The sequence below is a fragment of the Anolis sagrei genome, chromosome 2 (genome assembly GCF_037176765.1).
Source record: "Anolis sagrei isolate rAnoSag1 chromosome 2, rAnoSag1.mat, whole genome shotgun sequence".
Taxonomy (NCBI): Eukaryota; Metazoa; Chordata; class Lepidosauria; order Squamata; family Dactyloidae; genus Anolis; species Anolis sagrei.
This window is the reverse complement of record NC_090022.1, coordinates 272,403,863-272,428,309: the sequence shown is the minus strand read 5'-3', so window position 1 is coordinate 272,428,309 and position 24,447 is coordinate 272,403,863. Positions and strand designations below refer to the sequence as shown.

At 37.9% G+C, this 24,447-nt stretch overlaps 1 protein-coding gene across 6 annotated transcripts in view; it reads left to right on the top strand.

Moving 5' to 3' along the window:
* Positions 1-23,547, top strand: part of DDX4 (DEAD-box helicase 4) — a 31,171-nt gene extending 7,624 nt beyond the window's left edge. Inside the window, exons 3-23 of one of the 6 annotated variants that reach the window (XM_067464596.1) lie at positions 1,488-1,562; positions 2,929-2,970; positions 3,722-3,763; positions 4,493-4,534; positions 5,267-5,308; positions 7,296-7,349; positions 9,362-9,448; positions 9,715-9,798; positions 10,072-10,110; positions 10,451-10,498; positions 10,589-10,633; positions 11,013-11,155; positions 12,303-12,455; positions 12,990-13,144; positions 14,509-14,638; positions 16,144-16,310; positions 17,148-17,293; positions 18,030-18,129; positions 20,168-20,438; positions 20,523-20,630; positions 23,130-23,547. In XM_067464596.1, coding sequence (XP_067320697.1) covers positions 1,488-1,562; positions 2,929-2,970; positions 3,722-3,763; positions 4,493-4,534; positions 5,267-5,308; positions 7,296-7,349; positions 9,362-9,448; positions 9,715-9,798; positions 10,072-10,110; positions 10,451-10,498; positions 10,589-10,633; positions 11,013-11,155; positions 12,303-12,455; positions 12,990-13,144; positions 14,509-14,638; positions 16,144-16,310; positions 17,148-17,293; positions 18,030-18,129; positions 20,168-20,438; positions 20,523-20,630; positions 23,130-23,210 — 2,054 coding nt within the window. In that variant the 3' untranslated portion in view covers positions 23,211-23,547. The remainder of the gene's footprint in view (positions 1-1,487; positions 1,563-2,928; positions 2,971-3,721; positions 3,764-4,492; positions 4,535-5,266; positions 5,309-7,295; positions 7,350-9,361; positions 9,449-9,714; positions 9,799-10,071; positions 10,111-10,450; positions 10,499-10,588; positions 10,634-11,012; positions 11,156-12,302; positions 12,456-12,989; positions 13,145-14,508; positions 14,639-16,143; positions 16,311-17,147; positions 17,294-18,029; positions 18,130-20,167; positions 20,439-20,522; positions 20,631-23,129) is intronic. The other 5 variants (XM_067464597.1, XM_067464598.1, XM_067464599.1 and 2 more) reach the window with 5 other exon arrangements.
* The last annotated feature ends 900 nt before the right edge of the window (positions 23,548-24,447 follow it).

Genomic DNA, 24,447 nt, shown 5'->3' with positions numbered 1-24,447 from the left:
TTATACTGGTGTCTCCAAAATTATTAGCTCCATCTATGCATCCTTCCATTCATTCCCACACATCATACTAAATCCACATTTATAAAATCTGCACATTAAATTTTTGTGACAAATGTATATAAATAAATTAAAAATATTAATTCTAATACTAAAATAATATTATAAATAATAAAAAATTACAATTTACAGTAAATAGGATTGTAAATACTGTGTGTTTATATATAGTGCCCCTACTTGGGTTTTTACTTATCGCGGGTGGTCCAGGAACATTACACCCACAATAAGTGAGGGAACACTGTATATAAATGAGTTCTTAACTTCATTAGTAGCATTGGTCCATGGCAGTTAAAATGGTGTCAAACTGCATTAATTTTACAGTGTAGCTGCACATTCAGGGCCACTTATTTTTATTCTGTTCATTAGCTTTCTTCAGGCATGTAATGGTGCTGTGGATTGTAAAATAAAATGTTGAGCTAAATAAGTGTTTTGTCTGATCTGATAGGGCTCTGGGAGCCGTATGTCATGTTCCTGTGTTATTCTAGAGTGGATATGATGGAAGGAAATCAGTATGGACAAGTCCCAACAATTTTAGCTTTGAATTTACGGAAAATTTATTTATTATTATTTATTTACTTCATTTATATACCGCTTTTCTCAGCCCTTAGGCGACTCAAAGCGGTTATGAGCTGCCTCTTGAAAATGCTTCTAGGAATTGTGTATTTTCCACCTACCTCTATGCTGTTGGTAGCTCCTTGTGGTACAGGCATGGACGGAACTTTGACCTTCCAGATGTTTTGGACTTCCAGCTCCCATGATTCCTAGCAACTAGTAAGCTGGCTGGGATTTCTGCGAGTTGAAGTCCAAAACATCTGGAGGGCCAAAGTTTGCCCATGTCTGTTGTATGCAGCTAAAAGTGGTAGAAAGGAAACCCCAAGGCACTAATTGGAAAAGTTTTAGGATAGGATAGAGTGGATGTTTTATGATCTTACATCTACTTCTTGATTCAAGTCCTTTTGAATATAGTACAGTTTTTGAGTAAACATAAATGTTATGCAGCACATTGAACTGTAGTCTAAAGAATAATGTATGTTTGAAAGTTGGATGAGGTTTGTGATTTTAATTCTGTTTGGACTTAAAATTTTCCAAGAATTCTCAGATAGTTTGTGCCTTATACAAATTTTAAATTGAGCCCAATACTTGCAAAGTAATTAAAGGGAAATACGTATTTGGATCATTAGCCACATATATTCTAGATTCTAGAAGACTATTATATGTTGATATGTGTTCTGTTAGAAGTTTTATGTCTTTGTCATCAGCAGCAAAGATGAACATGATGTTGATTGTGACCAGCAGTGGAGGAGGATATCCTTGGATCGATTTAGCTTATTTAACATAATTGTAGAGGTTTTTTTCCCTTAGACCTTCAGAGGTAAATTATATCTACAAACAGATCCTGTTTTCTTTCTTTCTTTCTTAAAACATCTTAGGTGTTTATGCAACACCAAACAGAGATGAGAAACCAACTGGTGGATTTGGAGGTGGAAGGATATTTCCAAACAGAGGTAGTTATACTTGGTGGAGGCTCCTTTGGAAGCTTTTAAACAGAGGCTGGATGGCCATCTGTCAGGGATGATTTGAATGCAGTATTCCTGCTTCTTGGCAGGGGGTTGGACTGGATGGCCCATGAGGTCTCTTCCAACTCTTTGATTCTATGATTCTATAATTAGGGATGTCAATCCAAGATTACTTATGACTTCTGAAATTTTATCCTAATTATATAACAGGTTTTCGCCAACTAGCAGAATTGAGAATGCAGTAGGCCTGGTAAAACAAGCCCACAGTTCTGTAGTGTGTGATAAAAAAGAGTTCATGCTGAATTCAAAGACATATATTAATATGGATAAGTATACAATGGGATTTTTAGCACCTTTGAGACTAATTGAGGGAAACCCAGATGCCACTTCTACCCTCACATCTACTCAGGAAGCATCATCATAGGTCCTAATCACATCACATCACTCACAAAATGTTTATCCTCTGATATGTATATAGTCCTCTATCAACGTTGCCTTTCATCACCCTACATTGGGCAAACAGGCCAATATTTAAGCCTTTGGATGAATGGAAATCAACTGGTTTAGGAACAGAAGTAAAAACCTATTTGTAGAACATGTCAGTCTTCCAAAACATTTAATCTCAGACCTTAGAAAAGCAGTTCTGGAACAAAAACACAATAAGGAAGAGTGGAAAGAGAAATAGCAGAATTGGAATATAATCCACTAACCCCAGTCCGTCAACAGTGGGTTGAACCTAGACTGTAATTTCCTGGCATACAGCACATCAGTGATTTCCAATTCTATCCACTGTTCATAGGCTTATCCACTCACCTTGGCTTTAGACCATTGTTCGAACTGAACTTATCACCTCATCGCTGTCCCGCTAAGTGTTGCATTTCCATTGCTTTTCAAAGATACAGCCTGCTCATCCATAACTATAAATGTATATTCCCGAGCTCTTTGCTCCATGCATTTGATGAAGTAGACTTAAGACTAAAAAACGTACTTTTCTGAGTCTCGAAAGGTGCTACAAGATCCCTTTGTGTTCATGCTGAATGTAAATCAGTGATAGAACTCAGTGTAATGCTAAATAAGCCTATTTTAATTTAGAGAAGTGGTTGCTGGTTTTTTATATTTTCTTGTTTGTAAAATATGCATGTGACATAGAGCTACAGTATATTCTCTCCTATTTTGAATATGTCTTCACACAGATTAAGAGACTAATAGAACTGAGTGACACTGCTGATATGGATAGTCAATAAATTTTGAGTGCTTTTCAGTAGTATTTAAGAAGTTCATTAATATTTTGAAAACTATACATACGGAATTGTAGCATACTTGTCATATAATACTCATTCTATATCTAAACCAGGAAACAGGTTTGAAGAAAGACAGAGTTTTGATTCAGAAAGAGGTAAGCTTCCTATACAATCTTCTCGGGGAATTTTAGCAACCTGTGCTGTGGAAAATGCGAAGACTTTTGAGCATTGTTTGTTTATTTATTTTGTTTACTTTACAAGGCGGCTAACAACCACAAGGGATTGTTAGCTGCCTTGTAAAGGTGGCGCAACAGGTTAAACCGCTGAGCTACTGAACTTGCTGACCGAAAGGTTGGTGGTTCGAATCCAGGGAGCAGGGTGAGCTCCCACTGTTAGGCCACCCTAGCAGTTTGAAAATATGCAAATGTGAGTAGATCTATAGGTATTGCTTTGGTGGGAAGGTAACGACACTCCATGCAGTCATGTCAGCCACATGACCTTGGAGGTTTCTACAGACAACACCGGTTCTTTGGCTTAGAAATGGAGATGAGCATCACCCCCTAGAGTTGGACACAAGTAGACTCAATGTCAGGGGAAACCTTTACCTTTACCAACAACTACCCACTTTGGTTAATATAAAGCCAAGCAAATACTACTATTACAAAACAATTAAATGGCACTGTGTGTGTTGGGTTAAAATGCAGTTAAAATACAAAAAATAAAATAAAATGCATTTAAGTTCTATTATGAGACTAATTGAACTGAATGACACTGCTGATATGGATAGTCAAAATAAATTTTGAATGCTTTTCAGTGGTATTTAGGAAGTTCATACATATTTTGAAAACTATACATACAGAATTGTAGAATATTTGTCATCTAATACTCATTCTATATCTAAACCAGGAAACAGGTTCGAAGAAAGAAGGAGTTTTGATTCAGAAAGAGGTAAGCTTCCCATACAATCTTCTCAGGGAATTTTAGCAACCTGTGCTGTGGATAAATTGCAAAGAATTTTGAGCATTGTTTGTTTATTTTATTTACTTTACAAGGCAGCTAACAACCACAAGGGCCCTGGTGGTGCAGCAGGTTAAACCGCTGAGCTACTGAACTTGCTGACCGAAAGGTTGGTGGTTCAAATCCAGGGAACAGGGTGAGCTCCCACTGTTAGGCTAACCTAGCAATTTGAAAATATGCAAATGTGAGTAGATCAATAGGTATCGTTTTGGTGGGAAGATAACGATACTCCATGCAGTCATGTCAGCCACGTGACCTTGGAGGTGTCTACAGACAACACCGGTTCTTTGGCTTAGAAATGGAGATGAGCACCACCCCTTAGAGTTGGACACAAGTAGACTCAATGTCAGGGGAAACCTTTACCAACAACCACCCACTTTGGTTAATATAAAGCCAAGCAAATACTACCATTACAAAACAATTAAATGGCACTGGGTGTGTTAGGTTAAAAATGCAGTTAAAAATACAAGAAATACAATAAAATGCATTTAAGTTCTATTATGAGACTAATTGAACTGAGTGACACTGCTGGTATGGATAGTCAAAATAAATTTTGAATGCTTTTCAGTGGTATTTAGGAAGTTCATACATATTTTGAAAACTATACATACAGAATTGTAGAATATTTGTCATCTAATATTCATTCTATATCTAAACCAGGAAACAGGTTCGAAGAAAGAAAGAGTTTTGATTCAGAAAGAGGTAAGCTTCCCATACAATCTTCTCAGGGAATTTTAGCAACCTGTGCTGTGGATAAATTGCAAAGAATTTTGAGCATTGTTTGTTTATTTATTTTGTTTACTTTACAAGGCAGCTAACAACCACAAGGGCCCTGGTGGCGCAGCAGGTTAAACCGCTGAGCTACTGAACTTGCTGACCGAAAGGTTGGTGGTTCGAATCCAGGGAGCAGGGTGAGCTCCCACTGTTAGGCCAACCTAGCAGTTTGAAAACATGCAAATGTGACTGGATCAATAGGTAACGCTTTGGTGGGAAGGTAGCGGCACTCCATGCAGTCATGTCAGCCACATGACTTTGGAGGTGTCTATGGACAACACCGGTTCTTTGGCTTAGAAATGGAGATGAGCACCACCCCTAGAGTTGGACACAAGTAGACTTAATGTAAGGGGAAATCTTTACCTTTACTAACAACCACCCACTTTGGTGAATATAAAGCCAAGCAAATGCTACTATTACAAAACAATTAAATGGCACTGTGTGTTAGATTAAAATGCAGTTAAAATACAAGAAATAAAATAAAATACATTTAAGTTCTATTATGAGACTAATTGAAGTGAGTGACTTCTGATATGGATAGTCAAAATAAATTTTGAATGCTTTTCAGTGGTATTTAGGAAGTTCATACATATTTTGAAAACTATATATACAGAATTGTAGAATATTTGTCATCTAATATTCATTTTATATCTACACCAGGAAACAGGTTCGAAGAAAGAAAGAGTTTTGATTCAGAAAGAGGTAAGCTTCCCATACAGTCTTCTCAGGGAATTTTAGCAACCTGTGCTGTGGATAAATTGCAAAGAATTTTGAGCATTGTTTGTTTATTTATTTTGTTTACTTTATAAGGCAGCTAACAACCACAAGGGGCCCTGGTGGCACAGCAGGTTAAACCGCTGAGCTGCTGAACTTGCTGACCGAAAGGTTGGTTGTCCGAATCCAGGGAGCGGGATGAGCTCCCACTGTTAGGCCAACCTAGCAGTTTGAAAACATGCAAATGTGAGTAGATCAGTAGGTGGGAAGGTAACGGCTCTCCATGCAGTCATGTCAGCCACCTGACCTTGGAGGTTTCTACAGACAACACCGGTTCTTTGGCTTAGAAATGGAGATGAGCACCACCCCCTAGAGTTGGACACGAGTAGACTCAATGTCAGGGGAAAGCTTTACCTTTACTAACAACCACCCACTTTGGTTAATATAAAACCAAGCACATACAACAATTGCAAAACAATTAAATGGCACTCTGTGTTAGGTTAAAATGCAGTTTAAATACAATAAAATGCATTTAAAACACACAACCCCCCCCCCCCCAAATCCCACCACAGCCTCCCCAGTAATGTGCCCCTTATACTTCGCTAAACTCCTCCTGACAGAGAAATGTCTTGACTTGTTGCAGAGCTGTGTGTCTTATATTAAAACAGACTGTTCCAAATCTCATCTACAAAAGTATGAATTGTAGGAGGTACATTTTGTTGCTTATGACCATGATGTTCATAGCAAGTAGGACACACAAATATATGGCTGTATAGTCGTCTTGCTTGAGGAAATATGATGTAAAGGTATTAATATTCTGGGACAAAAACTCTTAGTATATACTCAGAGGATACAGGATAAGTATTCCGGCTACTTTTGTTTCTGTACACAGTTCTTTGAGTTCCTTGTGAGTTCCTTGTTTGTCAGTGGTCAAAGTGCATTTGCAAGTTAAAAAACCTTGGGTTCCACTTTTCAACCAATTTTGTTTTCTGACAGTGTTCTGACTCCTAGCCCTTCAGATAAGCAGGGACCTCCTATTATTTATTTATTTTTGTCGTGTCAGGAGCAACCTGAGAAACCACAAGTTGCTTCTGGTGTGAGAAAATTGGCTGTCTGCAAGGACATTGCCCAGGGGACGCCCAGAAGTTTTGATGTGTTAGCATCCTTGTAGGAGGCTTCTCTCATGTCCCTGCATGAGGAGCTGGAGCTGATATGGGGAGCTCACCCACACTCTCCCCGGATTTGAACCTGTGACCTGTTGGTCTTCAGTCCTGCTGGTACAGGGTTTTAACCCACTGCACCACTGGGGGCTCCTATTATGAACCCTTTGTTCTTTACCATGGTCTTTGAGCCACATAAATGAGTTATCTGTGCAGGGCACTGTCTGGGACATTCAAGAGCTGTTATGCATGCTTCTTGGTGAAGAGCCAACCCTGCTGACCCTCTGGGCTCCATAACCACACGGTTCCCACATACATCTTAGTCCCTTTTCATTTGCCACATCAATAGCTTTGGGGTCAAGTGCCCACTGTAAGACCTTCAAATGAAACATGGAACAAACATTTGTGCAGAACTGTTAACTGCAATGGATGAAAAGTAGTTGAACAAGCTTCACTGATGAACTGCAATTCTGTTGACAAAATTTGCCAAAAAAAACAATAGGAGTAATTATAGGCTGACATTCTCTTATCCAAGACAGTCGGGACCATAAGGTTTTTTGCTTTTTGGACAGCATACTAATGATGAGATTGGGCTGCAACTATTTTTTATCCAAATTTGCCATTTGTTTTGAAAATCTGTAACCCCTTTTAAGCTGATTATTCCTAAAATAATTTTTAATTGGAACAGTTTTATTTTTACTGATGCAATTTAATGTATTTTTTCAGTTAGCTTTATGTTTGTGTTTAAATTATTTATTATTAAATACATTTTGATACTCAAAAGTAACTGAATATTTTCAATTTTCTTATGGAAGAATTTGGTGATAATGAAGACAGCCAGCCAGCCAGAAGAGGTCTAAGGAGAGGAGGTAAGAGTCATACTAGCCTCACAAAATAAGTTTCTTCAAGACAACAGAAATTGGGTTTGTAGAGAATACAGAACACTAATTCATTAATTTATGTTTGTGCAGTGAATTGTGTTTACTAGAGTAAACTAGAACTATAATCTTTTGAAAAGCAGCCAGGGCATGTATATCTGCTTGTTCCTCCACAGACTATATTGCAGTGAATGACAATAATTTACCAGAGACAACATAGCAATTGTCATAAAATGCTAGAGTTGTCCCTCAACCCATGTGTTGTGCTTACCATGGCTTGCAACTTCCCATTTCCTTCTGTCATTGCATTGTAATATTATAGTATACAGCCCCATATCCACAGGGGATATGCTCCAAGAACCCCTGTGAATTCCTCAAATTGCAAATAATAGTCAATTCTATATTTAGATTATACTTGGGCTGGAGGCATATCATAAAATAGGAGTGGAGGACCTAGGAAGATGCTCAGACACTTCTGGGGAAAATATGTTGTGGAGCGTGGGTATGTGGATTTTGAATATTGAGTCCCAAAGTGAGAATAGTCCTGAATCTATATATATAATAAAAGTGAATGTTTGTATGTATGTATGCGGAGGGCAGACATGATTGGCTGCCATTTTCACAGGCCACTGTGACCAACACAGGTGACACACCTGCACCAAACTTGGCACACATAACCCCCATGAACCCCTTTATGTCTTGGTGCGGTTTGGGGGAGGTGGACCATGGATTATGGGATGTGTAGTACTTCCAAACAGTTTGGTTCCCAGGGACCACTGTGACCCCCAACAAAGACCGATAAAGACCAAACTTGGCACACCGAGCCCCCATGACCCACTCTACATCCTACTGTGGTTTGGAGATGGGCAGACCATGGATGATGGGACTTGAAGTACCTCCACTTGCTTTCCGAGACTGCTGCGACCCTCATCCAATGAGTGAACAAGACCAAACTTGGCACACATAACCCCCATGACCCCAATGGATGATGGGATTGGTAGTATTTTCCAACACTTCGGTTCTCAGAGACCACTGCAGCCCCCAACAATGACCAATAAAGACCAAACTTGGCACACAGAGCACCCATGACCCATTCTACATCCTACTGTAGTTTGGAGGAGGATGGACCACAAATGATGAGAATTGGAGTACCTCCACTCATTTTCCGAGACCACTACGACTCTCATCCAATGACTGATCAAGACCAAACTTGGCACACATAGCCCCCATGACCCACTCTACAACCTGGTGCACTTTCGAGGAGGACAAACCATGGATTATGGGACTTCAAGTACCTCCACTCACTTCCCAAAACTGCTGCAACCCTCATCTAATGACCGATCAAGACCAAACTTGACACGCAGAGCCCCCATGAGCCACACTATATCCCGGTGCTGTTTGGAGGACGGACAATAGATGATGGGACTTGCAGTACCTTCACTCACTTCCTGAAATCGCAGCGACACTTAATCAAATACCAATAAAGACCAAACTTGGCACAGAGAGCCCCCATGGCCAACTCAACGTTCTGGTGAGGTTTGGGGCAGAACAGACTATGTATGATGGGACTTGCAGAAGAGAAGCTTGAGAGGGAACTTGATAGCCATGTTTAAATATTTGAATGGATATCACATTGAGGAAGGGACAAGCTCGTTTTCTGCTGCTCTGGATATTAGAATGTGGAACAATGGATTCAAATAGCGGGAAAAGAGATTCCACCTGAAGACCTGCCCAATGATCAGAGCTGTTTGACAGCGGAAAATACTGCCTCAGAGTGTAGTGTAGTCTCCTTCCCTGGAAATTCTTAAACTCACTGGATGGCCATCTATTGGGAGATGGCCATCCATCCTCTTTGATTGTGTGTTCCTGCGTGGATGGACTGGATGGCCCTTGTGATCTCTTCCAACTCTGTGATTCCATGATTCTTATGGTTTGATTTGATGAGTTGATGGGGCTACTGTTAGCTTTTGATGTTACTGATCAAATAATATTTTTCACTTCAGGTTTTCAAGGAATGAGTGACAGTGGTGCTCGTAGGGGTGGAAGAGGACCATTTCAAGGTGGCAAAGGAGGATATGGGCAGTTTGCAAGTATGTGCTGCAGTTCACAATTGAGTTAGATTATCACTGAATTATTTCATTCTTGTCTAAAAACGTAAGATTTTGCTTGAGATGCATTTTAGTGTCATACAGAAATGCAGTTTTTGTGTACTTTTCAGACTTAAGTTCATGTAGATAGAATTATGTTGCCTTAAGAATAAACATTTCATTGTTTGAATTTGAAATAATCTATTTTTTTCATGAAACAATTCTGGTTCATATAAGAATAAGTGTTTGTGTGGATTATGTTATAACAGATGATGAAAATGAGAATCAGGATATAAGACCGGGATCTGGCAGCTTTGGCTTTAAAAGAGGAGGAGCTTTTGGTGCTCCAGCAGGTAGGAATTAAAAATTAAATGCAATTACTTGTGGTTATTTAGTCTTTCCATTTATCTAAGTTGGAAACTGTCCGAAGGGATATTGACAATTGATGGGTCAAAAATGGTGGCACAAAGATTACCATTCTTTTACAACCTCCTGGTGCCTATACACTTCTCCTTAAAAAAAACCCATATGAGACAAATTTAATCTTTTCTGATAAATAAAATGTGGTAGTTTATTTATGCTGATCATTCACAGTTACATTATTATTAGAATTATTTATTTTTCAGGTGATTTTGAAAATAGAGGAAGAGGATTTGGAGGCAGAGGTAAAATCTTTGTAGTATTATTATACAGGGAAAATGGACAGCATACAAAGACGTGTTAGACGTTCCTGTTTCATGATTTTTAAGACCATAAGCATTAAATTAAACTTTTCTAGGATTTTGCTACAAGCATTTTAGTATTTCAAAATGGTTCTCTCTAATTTTGTTTTTTGCTTTTCTTGCTGCCCTTTCATTTGGTTCATCTCCACTAGGACCATCTTCACTTTAAGCTTTCAGACTAAGATTCTCCCATATAGCCATAACATACTTGGCAGTTCCATTTCGTTGTATTGCCACAGCTGCATTATTTAATGACACACAACTTCACTATAATTTTTAACAGGGGGATACAAAGGAAACGACGAAGAAATGATTGGTGGCTCTGTTAGAAGTAAGAGTATTGAAATAATTTAAATTCTTTCTTTCTTTCATCAAGTAATGTGCTTTTTGTCTTGTTAATAAAATATTTATTTAACTTAAGGTATGTGGAAATCAGATGGAGACCCAGAAAAAGGTGATGGTGGAGGTACGTTCAACTAAAACAGATGAGATAGGAGAGTGACCATGCTCAAATGATCGTATTACATGTGAAAGCTTTCATGATGCAAATTATATTCCAAGGGCAACTTAGCATTTTTGATTTTTTTCATAGTTGGGGATTAATTAAATTGAAGATCTGGTTAATTTGTACAGTGCAACCAAAGTTCAATAGAAAACAGGCAAAAAAAAAACCCCAGGTTGTTAGTCACCTTGAGTCCCCTCGGGGAGAAAGGCGGGGTATAAAAAAAGTAACAGTAGTAAGTAGTAGTAGTAGTAGTAAGAGTAGTAGTAGTAATAATAGTAGTAATAAATTAGCAAATTTGATTCTCAGTAGCAGAATTTATGTTTCTACCTTTGTGTTGCAGGTCCAAAGGTGACATACGTACCACCTCCACCACCAGATGCTGAATCTGCCATCTTTGCACGTTACCAGACAGGGATAAATTTTGACAAATACGATAACATTCTTGTGGAGGTTTCAGGACTTGATCCTCCATCAGCAATACTGGTTAGTGAATGCTGCCTTCAAATACTTCGAATTTAAACATCTAATATTGAACAATAGAGAAAAGTGTGGGAGTTTTCTCTAATTCATTTTTGAATATAAAATGACAGATTGCTTTTGAAATCCCCCTTTAAATATAAGTGCAGCTTTTAAAAGGCAATCTCATAAAAAGTTGAAACAACAACTACTTAAAGTTACTTGAATATGGATTTGCATACTCTTAATGATTTTATATGGATTTATGCAGAACTTCATTTTCTTATGTAACTAGGTCTTCTCATTGATCATAATTTAGGTTTTAGAGAATTTCCCCCAAGAGTTTCTTTTAACTATTTCTGGAAATAGAAGTAATTCTCTTTAATGGTGAAGGGGGTGTCCTTTGCTAGTTTATATCCTGTCACTGTCCAGACGAGGCTAGGGACAGATAATTTATTAGATGTCTTTCTCCTAGCTCTGTCCCCAATTCCTGATTATAACTGAGTGGGAATGGAAATAGGAAGAGACTATAGGACAGGGGTCCTCAAACTAAGGCCTGGGGGCCGAATACGGCCCTCCAAGGTCATTTACCCAGCCCTTGCTCAGGGTCAATCTAAGTCTGAAATGACTTGAAAGCACACAACAACAACAATCCTATCTCATCAGCCAAAAGCAGGCCCACACTTCCCATTGAAATACTAAGTTTATATTTGTTAAATTTGATCTTAATTTTAATTATTGTATTGTTTTTAACTGTTTTTGCACTACAAATAAGATATTTGTAGTGTGCATAGGAATTCATTCATGTTTTTTTCAAATTATAATCTGGCCCTCCAACAACTTGAGGGACTGTGACCTGGCCCTCTGTTTAAAAAGTTTGAGGACCCCTGCTATAGGATAAGGCAGAACTAAGAAGAGAACACATTGAAGAGATAGATGGGAGCATCAGCTACAATTCTGTCAGTTTATCAGTCCATAGATTTCCTGCATTGGATTTAAATTTTATACTCAATGCTCTGACAAGGCCACCTTTTCAGCCACTTAAGGAGACATTGTTGAGATTGATGAATTTTAAAGTTGTATTTTTAGTAGCCATTACCAGATGATGGCAGACCTGCTAAGTTGCATTCTTGGTTAACTCATTGAATTCTCATATGTAATGTGCCATTTTCAGACATTTGATGAAGCTAATCTGTGCCAAATATTAATGGAGAACATTGCTAGAGCTGGATATTTTAAACTTACTCCAGTGCAGAAATACAGTATTCCTATTGTGCTGGCAGGACGTGATTTAATGGCATGTGCTCAAACAGGATCTGGGAAAACAGTAAGTATAAATGCTAATTGCCTCTGGAGTAACTTAAGTTGATATTTAGGATTTTGAGCAGTGAGTCTTCAAGGGCACTGGCAACTCTGCTGAAATTGTTGAAGCTTTCACTATTTTTAAGAAGCAATTCATTTCACATATTTCATTGGACTGATACTGTTTTTTTCCGGCTTTTAGTTTATCATTAGCTAGAACATTTTATTAAAAATGGTTTCTGCACTATAGAGAAATGCTTCAGAACAATTAGTTGAAATATTTGTGTATAATATAATTAAATGGTTAAAGATAGATCTATTGATGTTATTTTTAGATTTGTATCTTTACTGTCTTGATTTGCTATTACACAAACATGTTTTTCCCCCACAAACTAGATTCTAGACCAAAAACACATGCTGCTTTTGTGTTTCATAACTTTCTAAAGGCTTGTGTAAGATAAGATTGCAGAATATTTGCTGTCTTTTAAAAATCAGACATGTTCGTATTTTAGAGCTGAGAAATTCCTAAATCCAATTCTAATTTTCATTGGTTCTTTAGGCAGCTTTTCTTATTCCAATTATGGCTCATATGCTACGCGATGGAATCACTGCTACTCACTTCAAAGAACAACAGGAACCAGAATGTATAATTGTAGCTCCGACTAGAGAACTGATAAACCAGATCTTTTTGGAATCAAGAAAATTTTCATATGGGTGAGGATCGGGCAAATCCCCTCTACCATTTTACTTCTAATCCCCACCCCATGCTATTAGTACTATGTCAACTAAATAGCAGCTTTTAGTTAGTTGGATAATGCTTTTTTAATAAAAAAAATCAAAAGTCTTTTTATATTGGCCAAGCTGATAGCAAGCTGTCTCACTAAAGTGAATGTGGTGAATCTCTTGGCACATAATTCTTTCAAACATGACAAAGATGTGAAAATTGACTGAAAAATCTCAGAAGTGAATGCTCGTATTATATTTCTAGGTCACAATTATAGAGGAAAATATGCTCACAATTGGGGCACAATGATGAAAACCGACCTCTATGGTTGTTACAATAGCCATATTTGTTGTTAAGTTTAGAAAGAACCAATGGCTTTGGATTAATCTCTACTGTGAAGGAGCTAAATTCGCCCTTCCACTGTGCATTAAATAAGAGAAAATGTGTTATGTTGATATCTTGTCACTTCATGTTCAATGTATTACCATGGTGATTGAGGTCCTCGTATTGTTGTTTCATCACCATGGAATTAGGCTATATTAGATCCCAAAACATACTTGGCAGAATGAAAAACTGTGTCTGAAATATAACCACAATAGCAACATGATGCATAATGATAGCCATTCATAAACTTTTACAAATGAGTACTAACAAGAAGAAAAAGATCTGGAGAGTTGTTGGATCTGAGTTGTAGCAGGAATTAATACTGGGGACTGGAGCATATTCCAGACGCCATTCTCGTGAAATTAGTTTTTGTATCTGTCATTTTTTAAATAACGCCAACATTAAAATATTCGCAGTTTGTTTTGATTGGCTAATTTGGAGTGTTTTATTGACCTGAGATCAACATTATATAGGCATATATGTGCCACTAAAAGATAACTTCCTTCTTGTGAAGCTTTCTGTGCTGCTTGAGAATTGAAGTAATTTGTGGTAGTGTACAGAGGGAGTGGAATTGCCTTTCCCAGTTTCTTTAAAGAAGATACCCTGTGGGTTCCTGGCAAATCTCATTTCAATTAAAAGCTCTTTCTAATTCTAGGTGGAATAATACGTGAGCACATAATATTGAGTTCATGCTTGAATAAAATGTAAAATAGCCATATAGTTACAGCTCTTGAATTTTGTCTTTTGCAACTATATTGAATGTAAAAGGTTGCAAACAAGAAGTGCCATTTCACTTAAACATCCTTTTCAAAGGAAGATAAACAGAACTTTAGATCTATTGCTGTTTTTGTAGTATTATTTATATACTGTTGTTGAATCTATGCAGTTAGGTTTATATGTATATTAGTACTGATTAATTTACCGTTTATCATTAAATGAGAAATGTAATTTGGATTCTCTTGTTGACTAGAACATGTATAAGGCCAGTTGTCATTTATGGAGGTATACAAATGGGACATACAATTCATCAGATAATGCAAGGGTGTAATATACTGTGTGCTACCCCAGGAAGGCTTTTGGATATAATAAACAGAGGAAAGGTAGGCTCCACGTGTGAATAATTTCTTAAATGTTAAGGCTCTTCTAAATCTGAAATACTTAAAACTGCCTCATTGAAAGGGATTAGGCATATAGATGCAAAAGATGATCTATGGGGGGGGGGGGGGGGGTGTGTCAAAAGCATTGCATAAATAGATAAGTATAAAAACTGATAAAATGAAGGGAGAACAAGCAGTTAAGTAGTTTTAGACCAAACCGGGCAACAGCGACCGCATTGTCTGTAGCTTTAAAAAGTTCTTCCTCTGTGCATGATGCAGGGCATTATGGGCAAGCATACAGATGCTGAGTTGTTTGTTCTGCTCCACAGTTGCACAAGGTGGACTGTGCAATGTAAAAGCATTGTTTTCCAACGTCTACAGCATGGTTACTTAGCTTCAAAAACGGGTGCTCCATATTATCAGGCAAGGGTGAAGGTGTTAGGACTATTCTTTCCCTTGTCATTAAGCCCAGAAGAATGGAAGAGTGAACTCTTGGCCAATATAGCCTCCTGCTCCGTTTTCTTTATCTTAGGAAATATGAGCTACCCTATTGAGTTACAGCAGTGTCCAGTTAACCAAAAATGATGTACGTGATTTAAATTTAAAGAAAAAGTGTTTATGTCATTAGTGCAATTTAATGTAAGGTGGGTGTAAATATTATAATAAACATTGTATACTATTGCAATGGCTCTTCCAAGCTCTTGAGAGATGGGTTTTACATATCCTTTAATGGAACTCTGGATGTTGATTTCAAATCTTGGGCATTTCAGTGTGCTTGTTTTGCCACTGAGCCATGAGGAGAACTAGATTGCAGTACACTGTTTCTTAAACTGTGGGTCCCGACCGCAAATTGGGTCCCCTTAGCTCGATTTCACAACAAATTTGGCAACAGTGAAGGTTTCTGAATGCCACCCATTTACCCAGAGGACTCTGTAGAAAATGCTTCAGCTCTACTCCAAAAAACAGAAAACCAGTCTGTTTAGCAAGCATTACAAATTCTTGATTTTTATACCTATTTTATGTACATATCTACCAGGTGTCACAGAAAGGTTTCTCGGGTGGGAACGGGTTGTGAGTGCAAAAAGTTTAAGAAGCCCACTAGAGACAGGCAGAATAAAAGCATCTGAATTGCTGATTGGGAGAAGTTTTGTGTGACCATACCATTAATACATTTTGAGGCCACGCAAAATGTAAATGCAGACAAGTATGAGCACAGTTACCTTTTCTTTGGGTGCAAAAAGAATCAGTTGCATTTCACGGGTAATAATTGAGCATTTTGAAGACATACCGTTGCAGTTAAGTGGTGATTAGGTCACAGAAGTCTATTTTTAGCTGTTACTGATTTATATTTTAGAGTGGAGTTTATGCTCAAGTTCATAGCCAGTGGGTGGGAAGATAAAATGTTGTAGATGGTCTTCATTTTATGCTGTACTGCTTTGTGTTTGTACAATATTGTAAATAACAATGTCTGCATCTTTTATTGTTGACCTAAACTTTTTTCACTTCAGATTGGTCTGTCCAAATTAAAATACTTGGTGTTAGATGAAGCAGACCGTATGCTGGACATGGGATTTGGTCCTGATATGAAGAAATTGGTTTCAAGTCCAGGCATGCCGTCAAAAGATCAACGACAGACACTTATGTTTAGTGCTACTTTTCCTGAGGAAATCCAGAGGTTTGTCCTCAAAATTGTTGATACAGTTACAGGTATAAGCAACCTGTCCCTCAAAGGAAGGAACTGCAAAACTACCAATTCCTTGCCTAAGAAAACCCTGTGAAAGTCATAGGGTTGCCATAAATTCGCAGGTGACTTGAAGGAATATAAACACACACATTTTCTTCTTTATTTAATGGTTCTTTGTAATTCCAAATTACTTATGAGTGAGTGGGTCATACTCATTTCATACTCTGTTTGCTCATTCTCCACATCACCATAGCCTGATAGAAAAATTGAAATTGAAGGTTATTGATGTTGTATCCAGATGAAGATATTTTCCATAATGTTCTGAAGAATGTCCATGAAATAACAGTTTTAGACTGTCCCATTCTTAATGCGCAATTTTCATGGAGTGGAAGTAGATTATGCTCTAGATCCACTCAGGTTGCTGCTAATCCTTTTTGGAGTTTGGGAAAGATGGATTAAGTGGACATCCAGATCTGCCTCCAGCAGAATAAAATTACTTCCCACTACAGTTTCAGAATTCATTTTGAGATCTTCATTCCTGGCTTATTCAGAATTTCAGCACCAATTCATTCAGAATTCAAAATTATTCAAGTTTATATGTGCTGGAGAATTTAGGCTTGCCAAATTAATTCTGAGGTAAAGTAATAATTTGATATAAAATTTATATTAAGAAATGTGTACGTAGAACTAGCCTACTAGTACATTTTTTTTACTAACGTGATCTCTTAATCTGTATTTTTGTCTTGCAAAGTTACCTTTTTCTTATTTTAGTCTGCCACTTAGCCATTAATTGTTATCATAAAATAACTTTTTCCGTTCATTTTAAAGGCTGGCTGGGGAATTTTTGAAGGAAGACTACTTATTTGTTGTTGTTGGACAAGTGGGTGGAGCCTGCAGTGATGTTGAACAGACTATACTTCAAGTAAATCAATATGACAAGAGAGATAAGCTTCTGGAAATTCTCAATACCATAGGTAAAACAACTTATATGTCAGTAGCCTCTCCTCCTAAATGACGTGTACAGTACTATCTCAGTTAACTGGCACCCATGATGCCAGATAAATGTTGTTTCTGTGTCTTGCACAGGCTCATAAATGTAAAAGTTGAGACTGCTCATTGTCAGTTATGAATATGATAGTCTTCAGTTTTCAGAGATGGAATGTCTCACACAAGTTATAGAATTCCTAGAGACACCTGATTTTGAGCAAACAAAACTGGACAATATGAATGTTTAGTTTGCTCTGGCAGTCTTTTTCTTGTTGGATAGTAAGTTATAGTCAGTCAGTAGGTGCTGGCTTTACTCCAGATACATAAAGAGGCACACTGTTATGCCCTGTGCTTGTGGTAGAAAATTATATTCTGAAGTAGGTGTAATAAAAATGCTGTAAAGAACCAATAAAAGAACCAACCAGTAAAAATACACCAGGAAATGCCTACACCTTAGTGTAGTCCTTGGCGCACGACTTTTGAGATTTTAAAAAGTATCTAATTTTGGTTGAATCTGTGGGTGCAGAACCAGTGGATACAGAAGGCTGGCTATACTCCATCCTTTCGGTCTAGTAGACTGACACCATTTTAAGATGAGCTAGTTCAAAAATAATCACTCACAATAAAAGAAAATGTTTTAACAAAGTGTATATTTAGATTCAGGGACCAGTGTATTAGGCATGCTTAGTTAACACATTTCTGTTAATATTTGGTTTATTTTAGGTAAGGAACGAACAATGGTGTTTGTGGAAACAAAGAAAAAAGCAGACTTTATTGCAACTTTTCTTTGTCAGGAATACATACCAACGACAAGCATTCATGGGTAAGCATTGTAAAAAGGGTGGTAAATCTTTTTTCACATATGGCTCAAATCTATTGAAAAGAATTTTGAAGGCTGAATTTCAGTAATGGCAAAGGCCTAAGACACACAATGTGGGACCAGGAATAATTCTTAATAATGCACAATTCCACATCACACAAAGTCCAGCTTAATTTTGTGCATACATGCTGAGGAATAAGACCCATTGGAGAAGCCCCCCAATCTATGCTGACCCTAAGGTAATTGTAGTCCAGGCCACAGATTGCCTATATCTGATTGAAACCATATTTTGACGCAAAATATGATTAAATGAGTTGTTTTTGATACTTCAGATTTCTACTGGTCTGTTCAAATTTGACACACCAAAAATCATCCAAAGGGGTGCTGCACAAGATACAGCAAGAAAATACAAATGTTTCCTTGATAGCGCCTAATTGGCCAAGAAGCTTCTCAAAGCTGATACAGATGTCAGTGCAGCCACTCAAGGCTCCTCTGAAGGTCCTGGATTTGTTAGCAGAAGGTCCATTACATCATTAGGACATAAATTGGTTTGAATTTGGCTGTGGGCATTTGAAGAATAAATTTGAGAAAATATAAATCTCCAGAAGCAGTTGGAGTGGGTTAAATTGCTGAGCTGCTGAACTTGTTGACTGAAAGGTTGGCGGTTTGAATCCAGGGAGCTGGGTGAGCTCCCACTGTTAGCCCCAGCTTCTGCCAACCCAGCAGTTCGGAAACATGCAGATGTGAATAGCTCAACAGGTACTGCTCCGATGGGAAGGAACAACGCTCCATGCAGTCATGCGGGTCACATAGCCTTGGAGGTGTCTACAGACTATGCTGGCTCTTCAACTTAGAAATGGAGATGAGCACCATCCCCCAGAATCTGACACAACTAGACTTAATGTCAAGGAGAAACCTTTACTTTTATGGCACCAAGGAAACATTTGACTCAAAACATATATAATATGACATGGAAGTTGTTTGAGGTGATGTAGTGCCAAAATTAGGCCAAATGTGCGGAGAAGTTGTATCTATTCTGAAGTCTGAAAGGGAACCAGTAGCAACACATCCTCACATTTAGAGATTTTAAGAGGCTCTACTATTTAATAATGATAATATTTTATTTGTATCCCCCCTATCTTCCCCAGGGAACTTGAGGCAGATTCCAGCACATACAAACAAAGTCAAACTGGTTTCTCTTTAGATCGCATCAATCTTTTCTCCTTTTACAAAAGCAAACATTCAATGCCTGGAAACAATGAAACACACAAAAAGGAAATTTTAAAATGCCAATATCACATACATTCCCAATTTGGGATCTAAATGTGGTATTGAATAAATGGACAAGTATGCCATTAGTACCTTTAAAGCAGTGGCTCCTAGCCTTTTTTTGACCAGGGACCATTTTGATCAGGGAGCTCTCTTCGACATTAATACCAAAAGGGTTACGAATCAGTTTTTTGGTCAATTTTAGATTCAGTTTGGTTATTTGGGGTGCTGATTCAGAAAATTGCATTGGATAGACCACATCAACTCTAGTTTCTGATACAGAACACATGCCATCCAATAATTGCCATCTGCTCACCCACAGAAAACCATATTTAATAATTTGGAGATGATGTGATAGTAGTAATCTTTTGTGGGTAGTCAGCCTCTCCCCTCCCGACATCCCTGTTGTCTTGGAACAGTTTCGTGAGAACAGTTGCTCTCGTTACCACGTGGTTTCAAGGCAACAATGTAGTAATGGTGAGTCCGCAGACCATATTTTCGTTCTTTTGGGCCACGGGTGGGCCACAGGCCACAGGTTAGGAACTACTGCTTTAAAGTCTATGATGCTGAGGCAATTGTTGATAAAGATTACATTTTTGGTTGCAGTAACATCTGCAAGACATTAGCATTTTAACTTGACAAATGAGTATTTGAAAGTAAAAGTATTGTTGACTTTATCAGTATCACTTGGCTACTTGTGATACTTATTAGTATTAAAATTGTTATCTAAATGCATCTTTTTAAAAAGTGGTAACTACTTTCTTTGTTCCAGTGATCGGGAGCAGAGAGAGAGAGAAGAAGCTCTTCAGTGTTTTCGTTCTGGAAAATGTCCTGTGCTTGTTGCGACTTCAGTTGCAGCAAGGGGCCTGGATATTGAAAATGTTCAACATGTTATAAATTTTGACCTTCCTTCTGCAATTGATGACTATGTTCATAGAATTGGACGAACTGGGCGTTGTGGAAATACAGGAAAAGCAATTTCTTTCTTTGATTCTCATTCAGACAGTGCTATTGCACAGCCTCTAGTCAAAGTGCTTGCAGATGTAAGTTGCCTTTTGTTTTTTATTTCTTTTTTATTAAATTATGAATAGCAAAACAAATTATTTATAATGTGCTTTTTTAAAAAGGCTCAACAAGAAGTACCAGCATGGCTAGAAGAAATTGCTTGTAGTTCTTGTGGAACTAGCTTTAGCTCTCCAAGGGGAAATACATTTGCATCTGTTGATTCTCGAAAGGTAAATCTTAAATACAAATGATATGAGTGATAAATAAACACTGTTTGGAAACTAGAAAATATTGTAAGAACTTTTGGTCTTGAACAGTGTTAAGAAAAACAAGCTAAGGCTAAAGGATACTGCTTAAGTGAAAATATACCATAGTGGGATCATTATGGAAGCTTCTATGAAAATATTCTGCTCAGTAGGCAGTGGTGTCAATGCAAGATTGTTGTTGTGTGTCTTCATTTCCAACTATGCTGACCCTAAGGTGATCCATTGGGGATTTCTGGGAAAGATTTGTTAAGAGGGGTTTTTGTATAAGGCGTTCTGATTTCATTGGCAACATATTTCTCATAGGAAAAGGACTGACTGGGATTGCTGAGAATTACAATCCAGAAATACGTGGCAAGTCACAATTGTTCAGCTATGGTCTAGTGCAGGCCTATACAACCTGTGGCTTCCCAGGTGTTTGGGACTCCAAATCCTAGAAGTCCTAACCAGCTTGTCCAATGGTCAGGAATTCTGTGAGATCACATTCAAAACACCTGGAGGTCCCTAGGTTGTGCAGGTCTGGTCTAGCATAGTATGAATAATTTTATACCTTGGTTCTTTAAATGTGAGTGCTATATTTATCAAGTATGATCTGCCATTTTCCTATTGCATACCATTTTCTTTACTTCACCAAACTAGGAGTTCAAAGATTTTTGCTCATCTGCCAAAATTTGTGTTTTCCTAAAAATCTTTATATTAGAATGACCTTAATTTCATTAAAACTATATAAGACTAAACAGAGAGAACTTATTTTAATATTGTCAGTTGCTGTCTTCAATTATATTTACTTTAGTATTTTATTTATTAGTTTTATTTCCTGCCTTTTCTCAGAATGAAATTCACACTAAAAAGCTCTTTTCACATCACCTTGTCGATATTGGTCCACCACTCATTTCATGAGCTGGGTGATAATTGCTTTTGCTTCAGACAAGGTGCCAATGTTTCATGGAAGAGTATCAGGAAGCAAATAGTTTTATAGACTGTGTTGCTGTGAGTTTTCCAGGCTGCATGGCCATGTTCCAGAAGCATTCTCTCCTGACGTTTCACCCACATCTATGGCAGGCATCGTCAAAAGTTGTGAGGTTTGTTGAAAACTATGTGTAATATCAAAGTGTAATATCAAAAGAGCATATAGTTTGCAATTTGCCAAAATCCCAAGTACATAGCTCAATTCAGTGGCACAAAGCAAAATCAAAAGGAGCAACCACTCTCAAACGTAACAGTTCTAGGTCTGAATAAGGATTCCACTGTATATAGGCTTCAGGGATACATTCAATGAGAAAAAATATATAAACAAAGTAAGCATTGAGTCATGAGGCTATATGTAGACTGAAGACAATAATGAATATGGAGCACCACTCTTAAAAAAAACTTTCATGGATAAAATCCAAATCAAGTCCAGTGAAATTGGGAGCACTGCTTCTCAAAAAAAGTCTCCGAAGGAAAAGTCAAAATAGCATTCAGTAGGGCTGCTCAGGTATTTTTGTACCCTGTTTTGGGGAAAGAAATCCCCTTCCTCAGGAGTTGATGTAATCAGCAACTCTAGACTCTTATATCATGCCAGATAGCTTTTACAAAAAGTGACTCTGCTTGTAGTGTGAATTTACAATCAGAGCGAGCTAGCACCTCCCAACAAAGAGTTCCCCCAGGCAAGAAGGAGCCAGGCCTTGAAGCTGCAAGGCCATTCAGCGCTAATGAAGTTTGCCTCAAACAGACAAGAGTTCTTTCTCCCATCTGGACATTCTACAGATATAAAAACCCCACCTGCCTAGTTTCCAACATACCTTACAACCTCTGAGGATGCCTGGCATAGATGTGGGTGAAACGTCAGGAGATAATGTTTCTGGAACATGGCCATACAGCCCAGAAAACCCATTGATTCTGGCTATGAAAGTCTTCGACAACACCGTTTTGTGGACCTATCCTGTGTTCATATGTCAAATGCCATGCCCTTTCTCTCATACTACAGAGGTACATTATTTGTCCAAGGATGCCAAAAAGGGGGAATTGGAACTCCCTTGTGTTGGTAACTGTTATTAAAGAAGTGTAAATGCTCGCGCCTGAGTCATAATGATGTGGATACTTTGCTGGAAGTAATCCAGGAGCTTTCCAGATGACTTGTGACCTTTGCAATGGCCTAGCAAAAAGGTAGCAGGTATATACAGGTGGCAATAAGCAGTCTTGCTTCTGACAACTCGGCAACTGAAAGCATCATTCAAGAATTCTTGATCCTGAGTTCTGATACAGAATGGTGCTCGTCTCAAGACTGTCAGCAAACAAGACTGATTAGTGAGCAAAGATCAAAGTAGAAAGGTCTAGTCCTTAGTTTCTGCCAACCTCTAGGCAGTCATCATGAAGTAGGTACTTCGTATTACATCAAATAAGAGAAGTAACCACACAGTATGCATTTTTACATCAATACCTTGTTTATTCTAACTGAAAATCTGCTTGATTTTATTTGTATAGGTTTTCCATGGCAAAGAGAATCAGCACAGTGGAGAACCTGTAGCATCAAATATAAGTGCTGCTGATGAATCATGGGAGTAGGGCTATCTCTGGTTCAGAACAAAGGTTTCAATCTTCCAAATAATATAATTGAAATGGGGTGGAGGGAATTAGGTGAATCCTAAACACAATTCCCAGTTTCAGTTTCTATTATTTCAGTGGAGCTTACTTCCAAGTAAGTGTACTTAGATTGTGCACATACAATGTTTTTAAAAAGTTTTATGTTACTGCTCCCTTGTGTTGAGAAAATACAGATAGAATAAGCATATCAGAGTAAGAATGTAGTTGGTATGCTTAATGGTTGTGTGAAATAACACCACTTCATTGTACAGAGCTGTTTCAGTTTATTTTACAAATGCCAAATAAAAATTAAAAATCATATCCTGTGCTGTGTATTTATCTTAATCTTGAAGAAAAGTACTCAGAAAAAAACTTAATACATTAAGCACCCATTGCAAAGAATGAGAATATGAATCCCAGGCCTTCCTAACTGAAATGCATTGCAGAATGTACTATTTTAGCTTTTTAATGCAGCAATTCTGTTAGAAATGTGTGTTCTTCTGCAGGATGTTCTAGGAGTGTTAACTATTATGAGACCAATCTGGAACCTGTGTGGTATGTCAGAGGGACACATTAAACCAGTTTCTCAACCTTCCTAATGCCGCGACTCCTTAATACAGTTCCTCGTGTTGTGGTGACTTCCAACCATACAATTATTTTTGTTGCTACTTCATAACTGTAATTTTGCTACTGTTATGAATCGTAATGTAAATATCTGATATGCAGGATGTATTTTCATTCACTGGACCAAATTTGGCACAAATACCCGATACACCCAAATTAGTGGGGTTGGGGGTAGGGAGATTGATTTTGTCATTTGGGAGTAGTAGTTTCTGGGATTTATTCAAAGAGCATTCTTAACTCCACCAATGTGGAATTGAACCAAACTTGGCACACAGAACTCCCATGACCAACAGAAAATACTGGAAGGGTTTGGTGGGCATTGATCTTGAGTTTTGGAGTTGTAGTTCACCAACATCCAGAGAGCACTGTGGACTCAATGATGGATCTGGACCAAACTTGGCACAAATACTTAATAGGCCCAGATGTGAACACTGGTGGAGTCTGGGGAATGGAGACCTTGACATTTGGGAGTTGTAGTTGCTGGGATTTGTAGTTCACCTATAATCAAAGAGCATTCTGAACCCCACCAACAATAGAATTGAACCAAACTTCCCACACAGAACTCCTATGACCAACAGAAAATACTGTTTTCTGA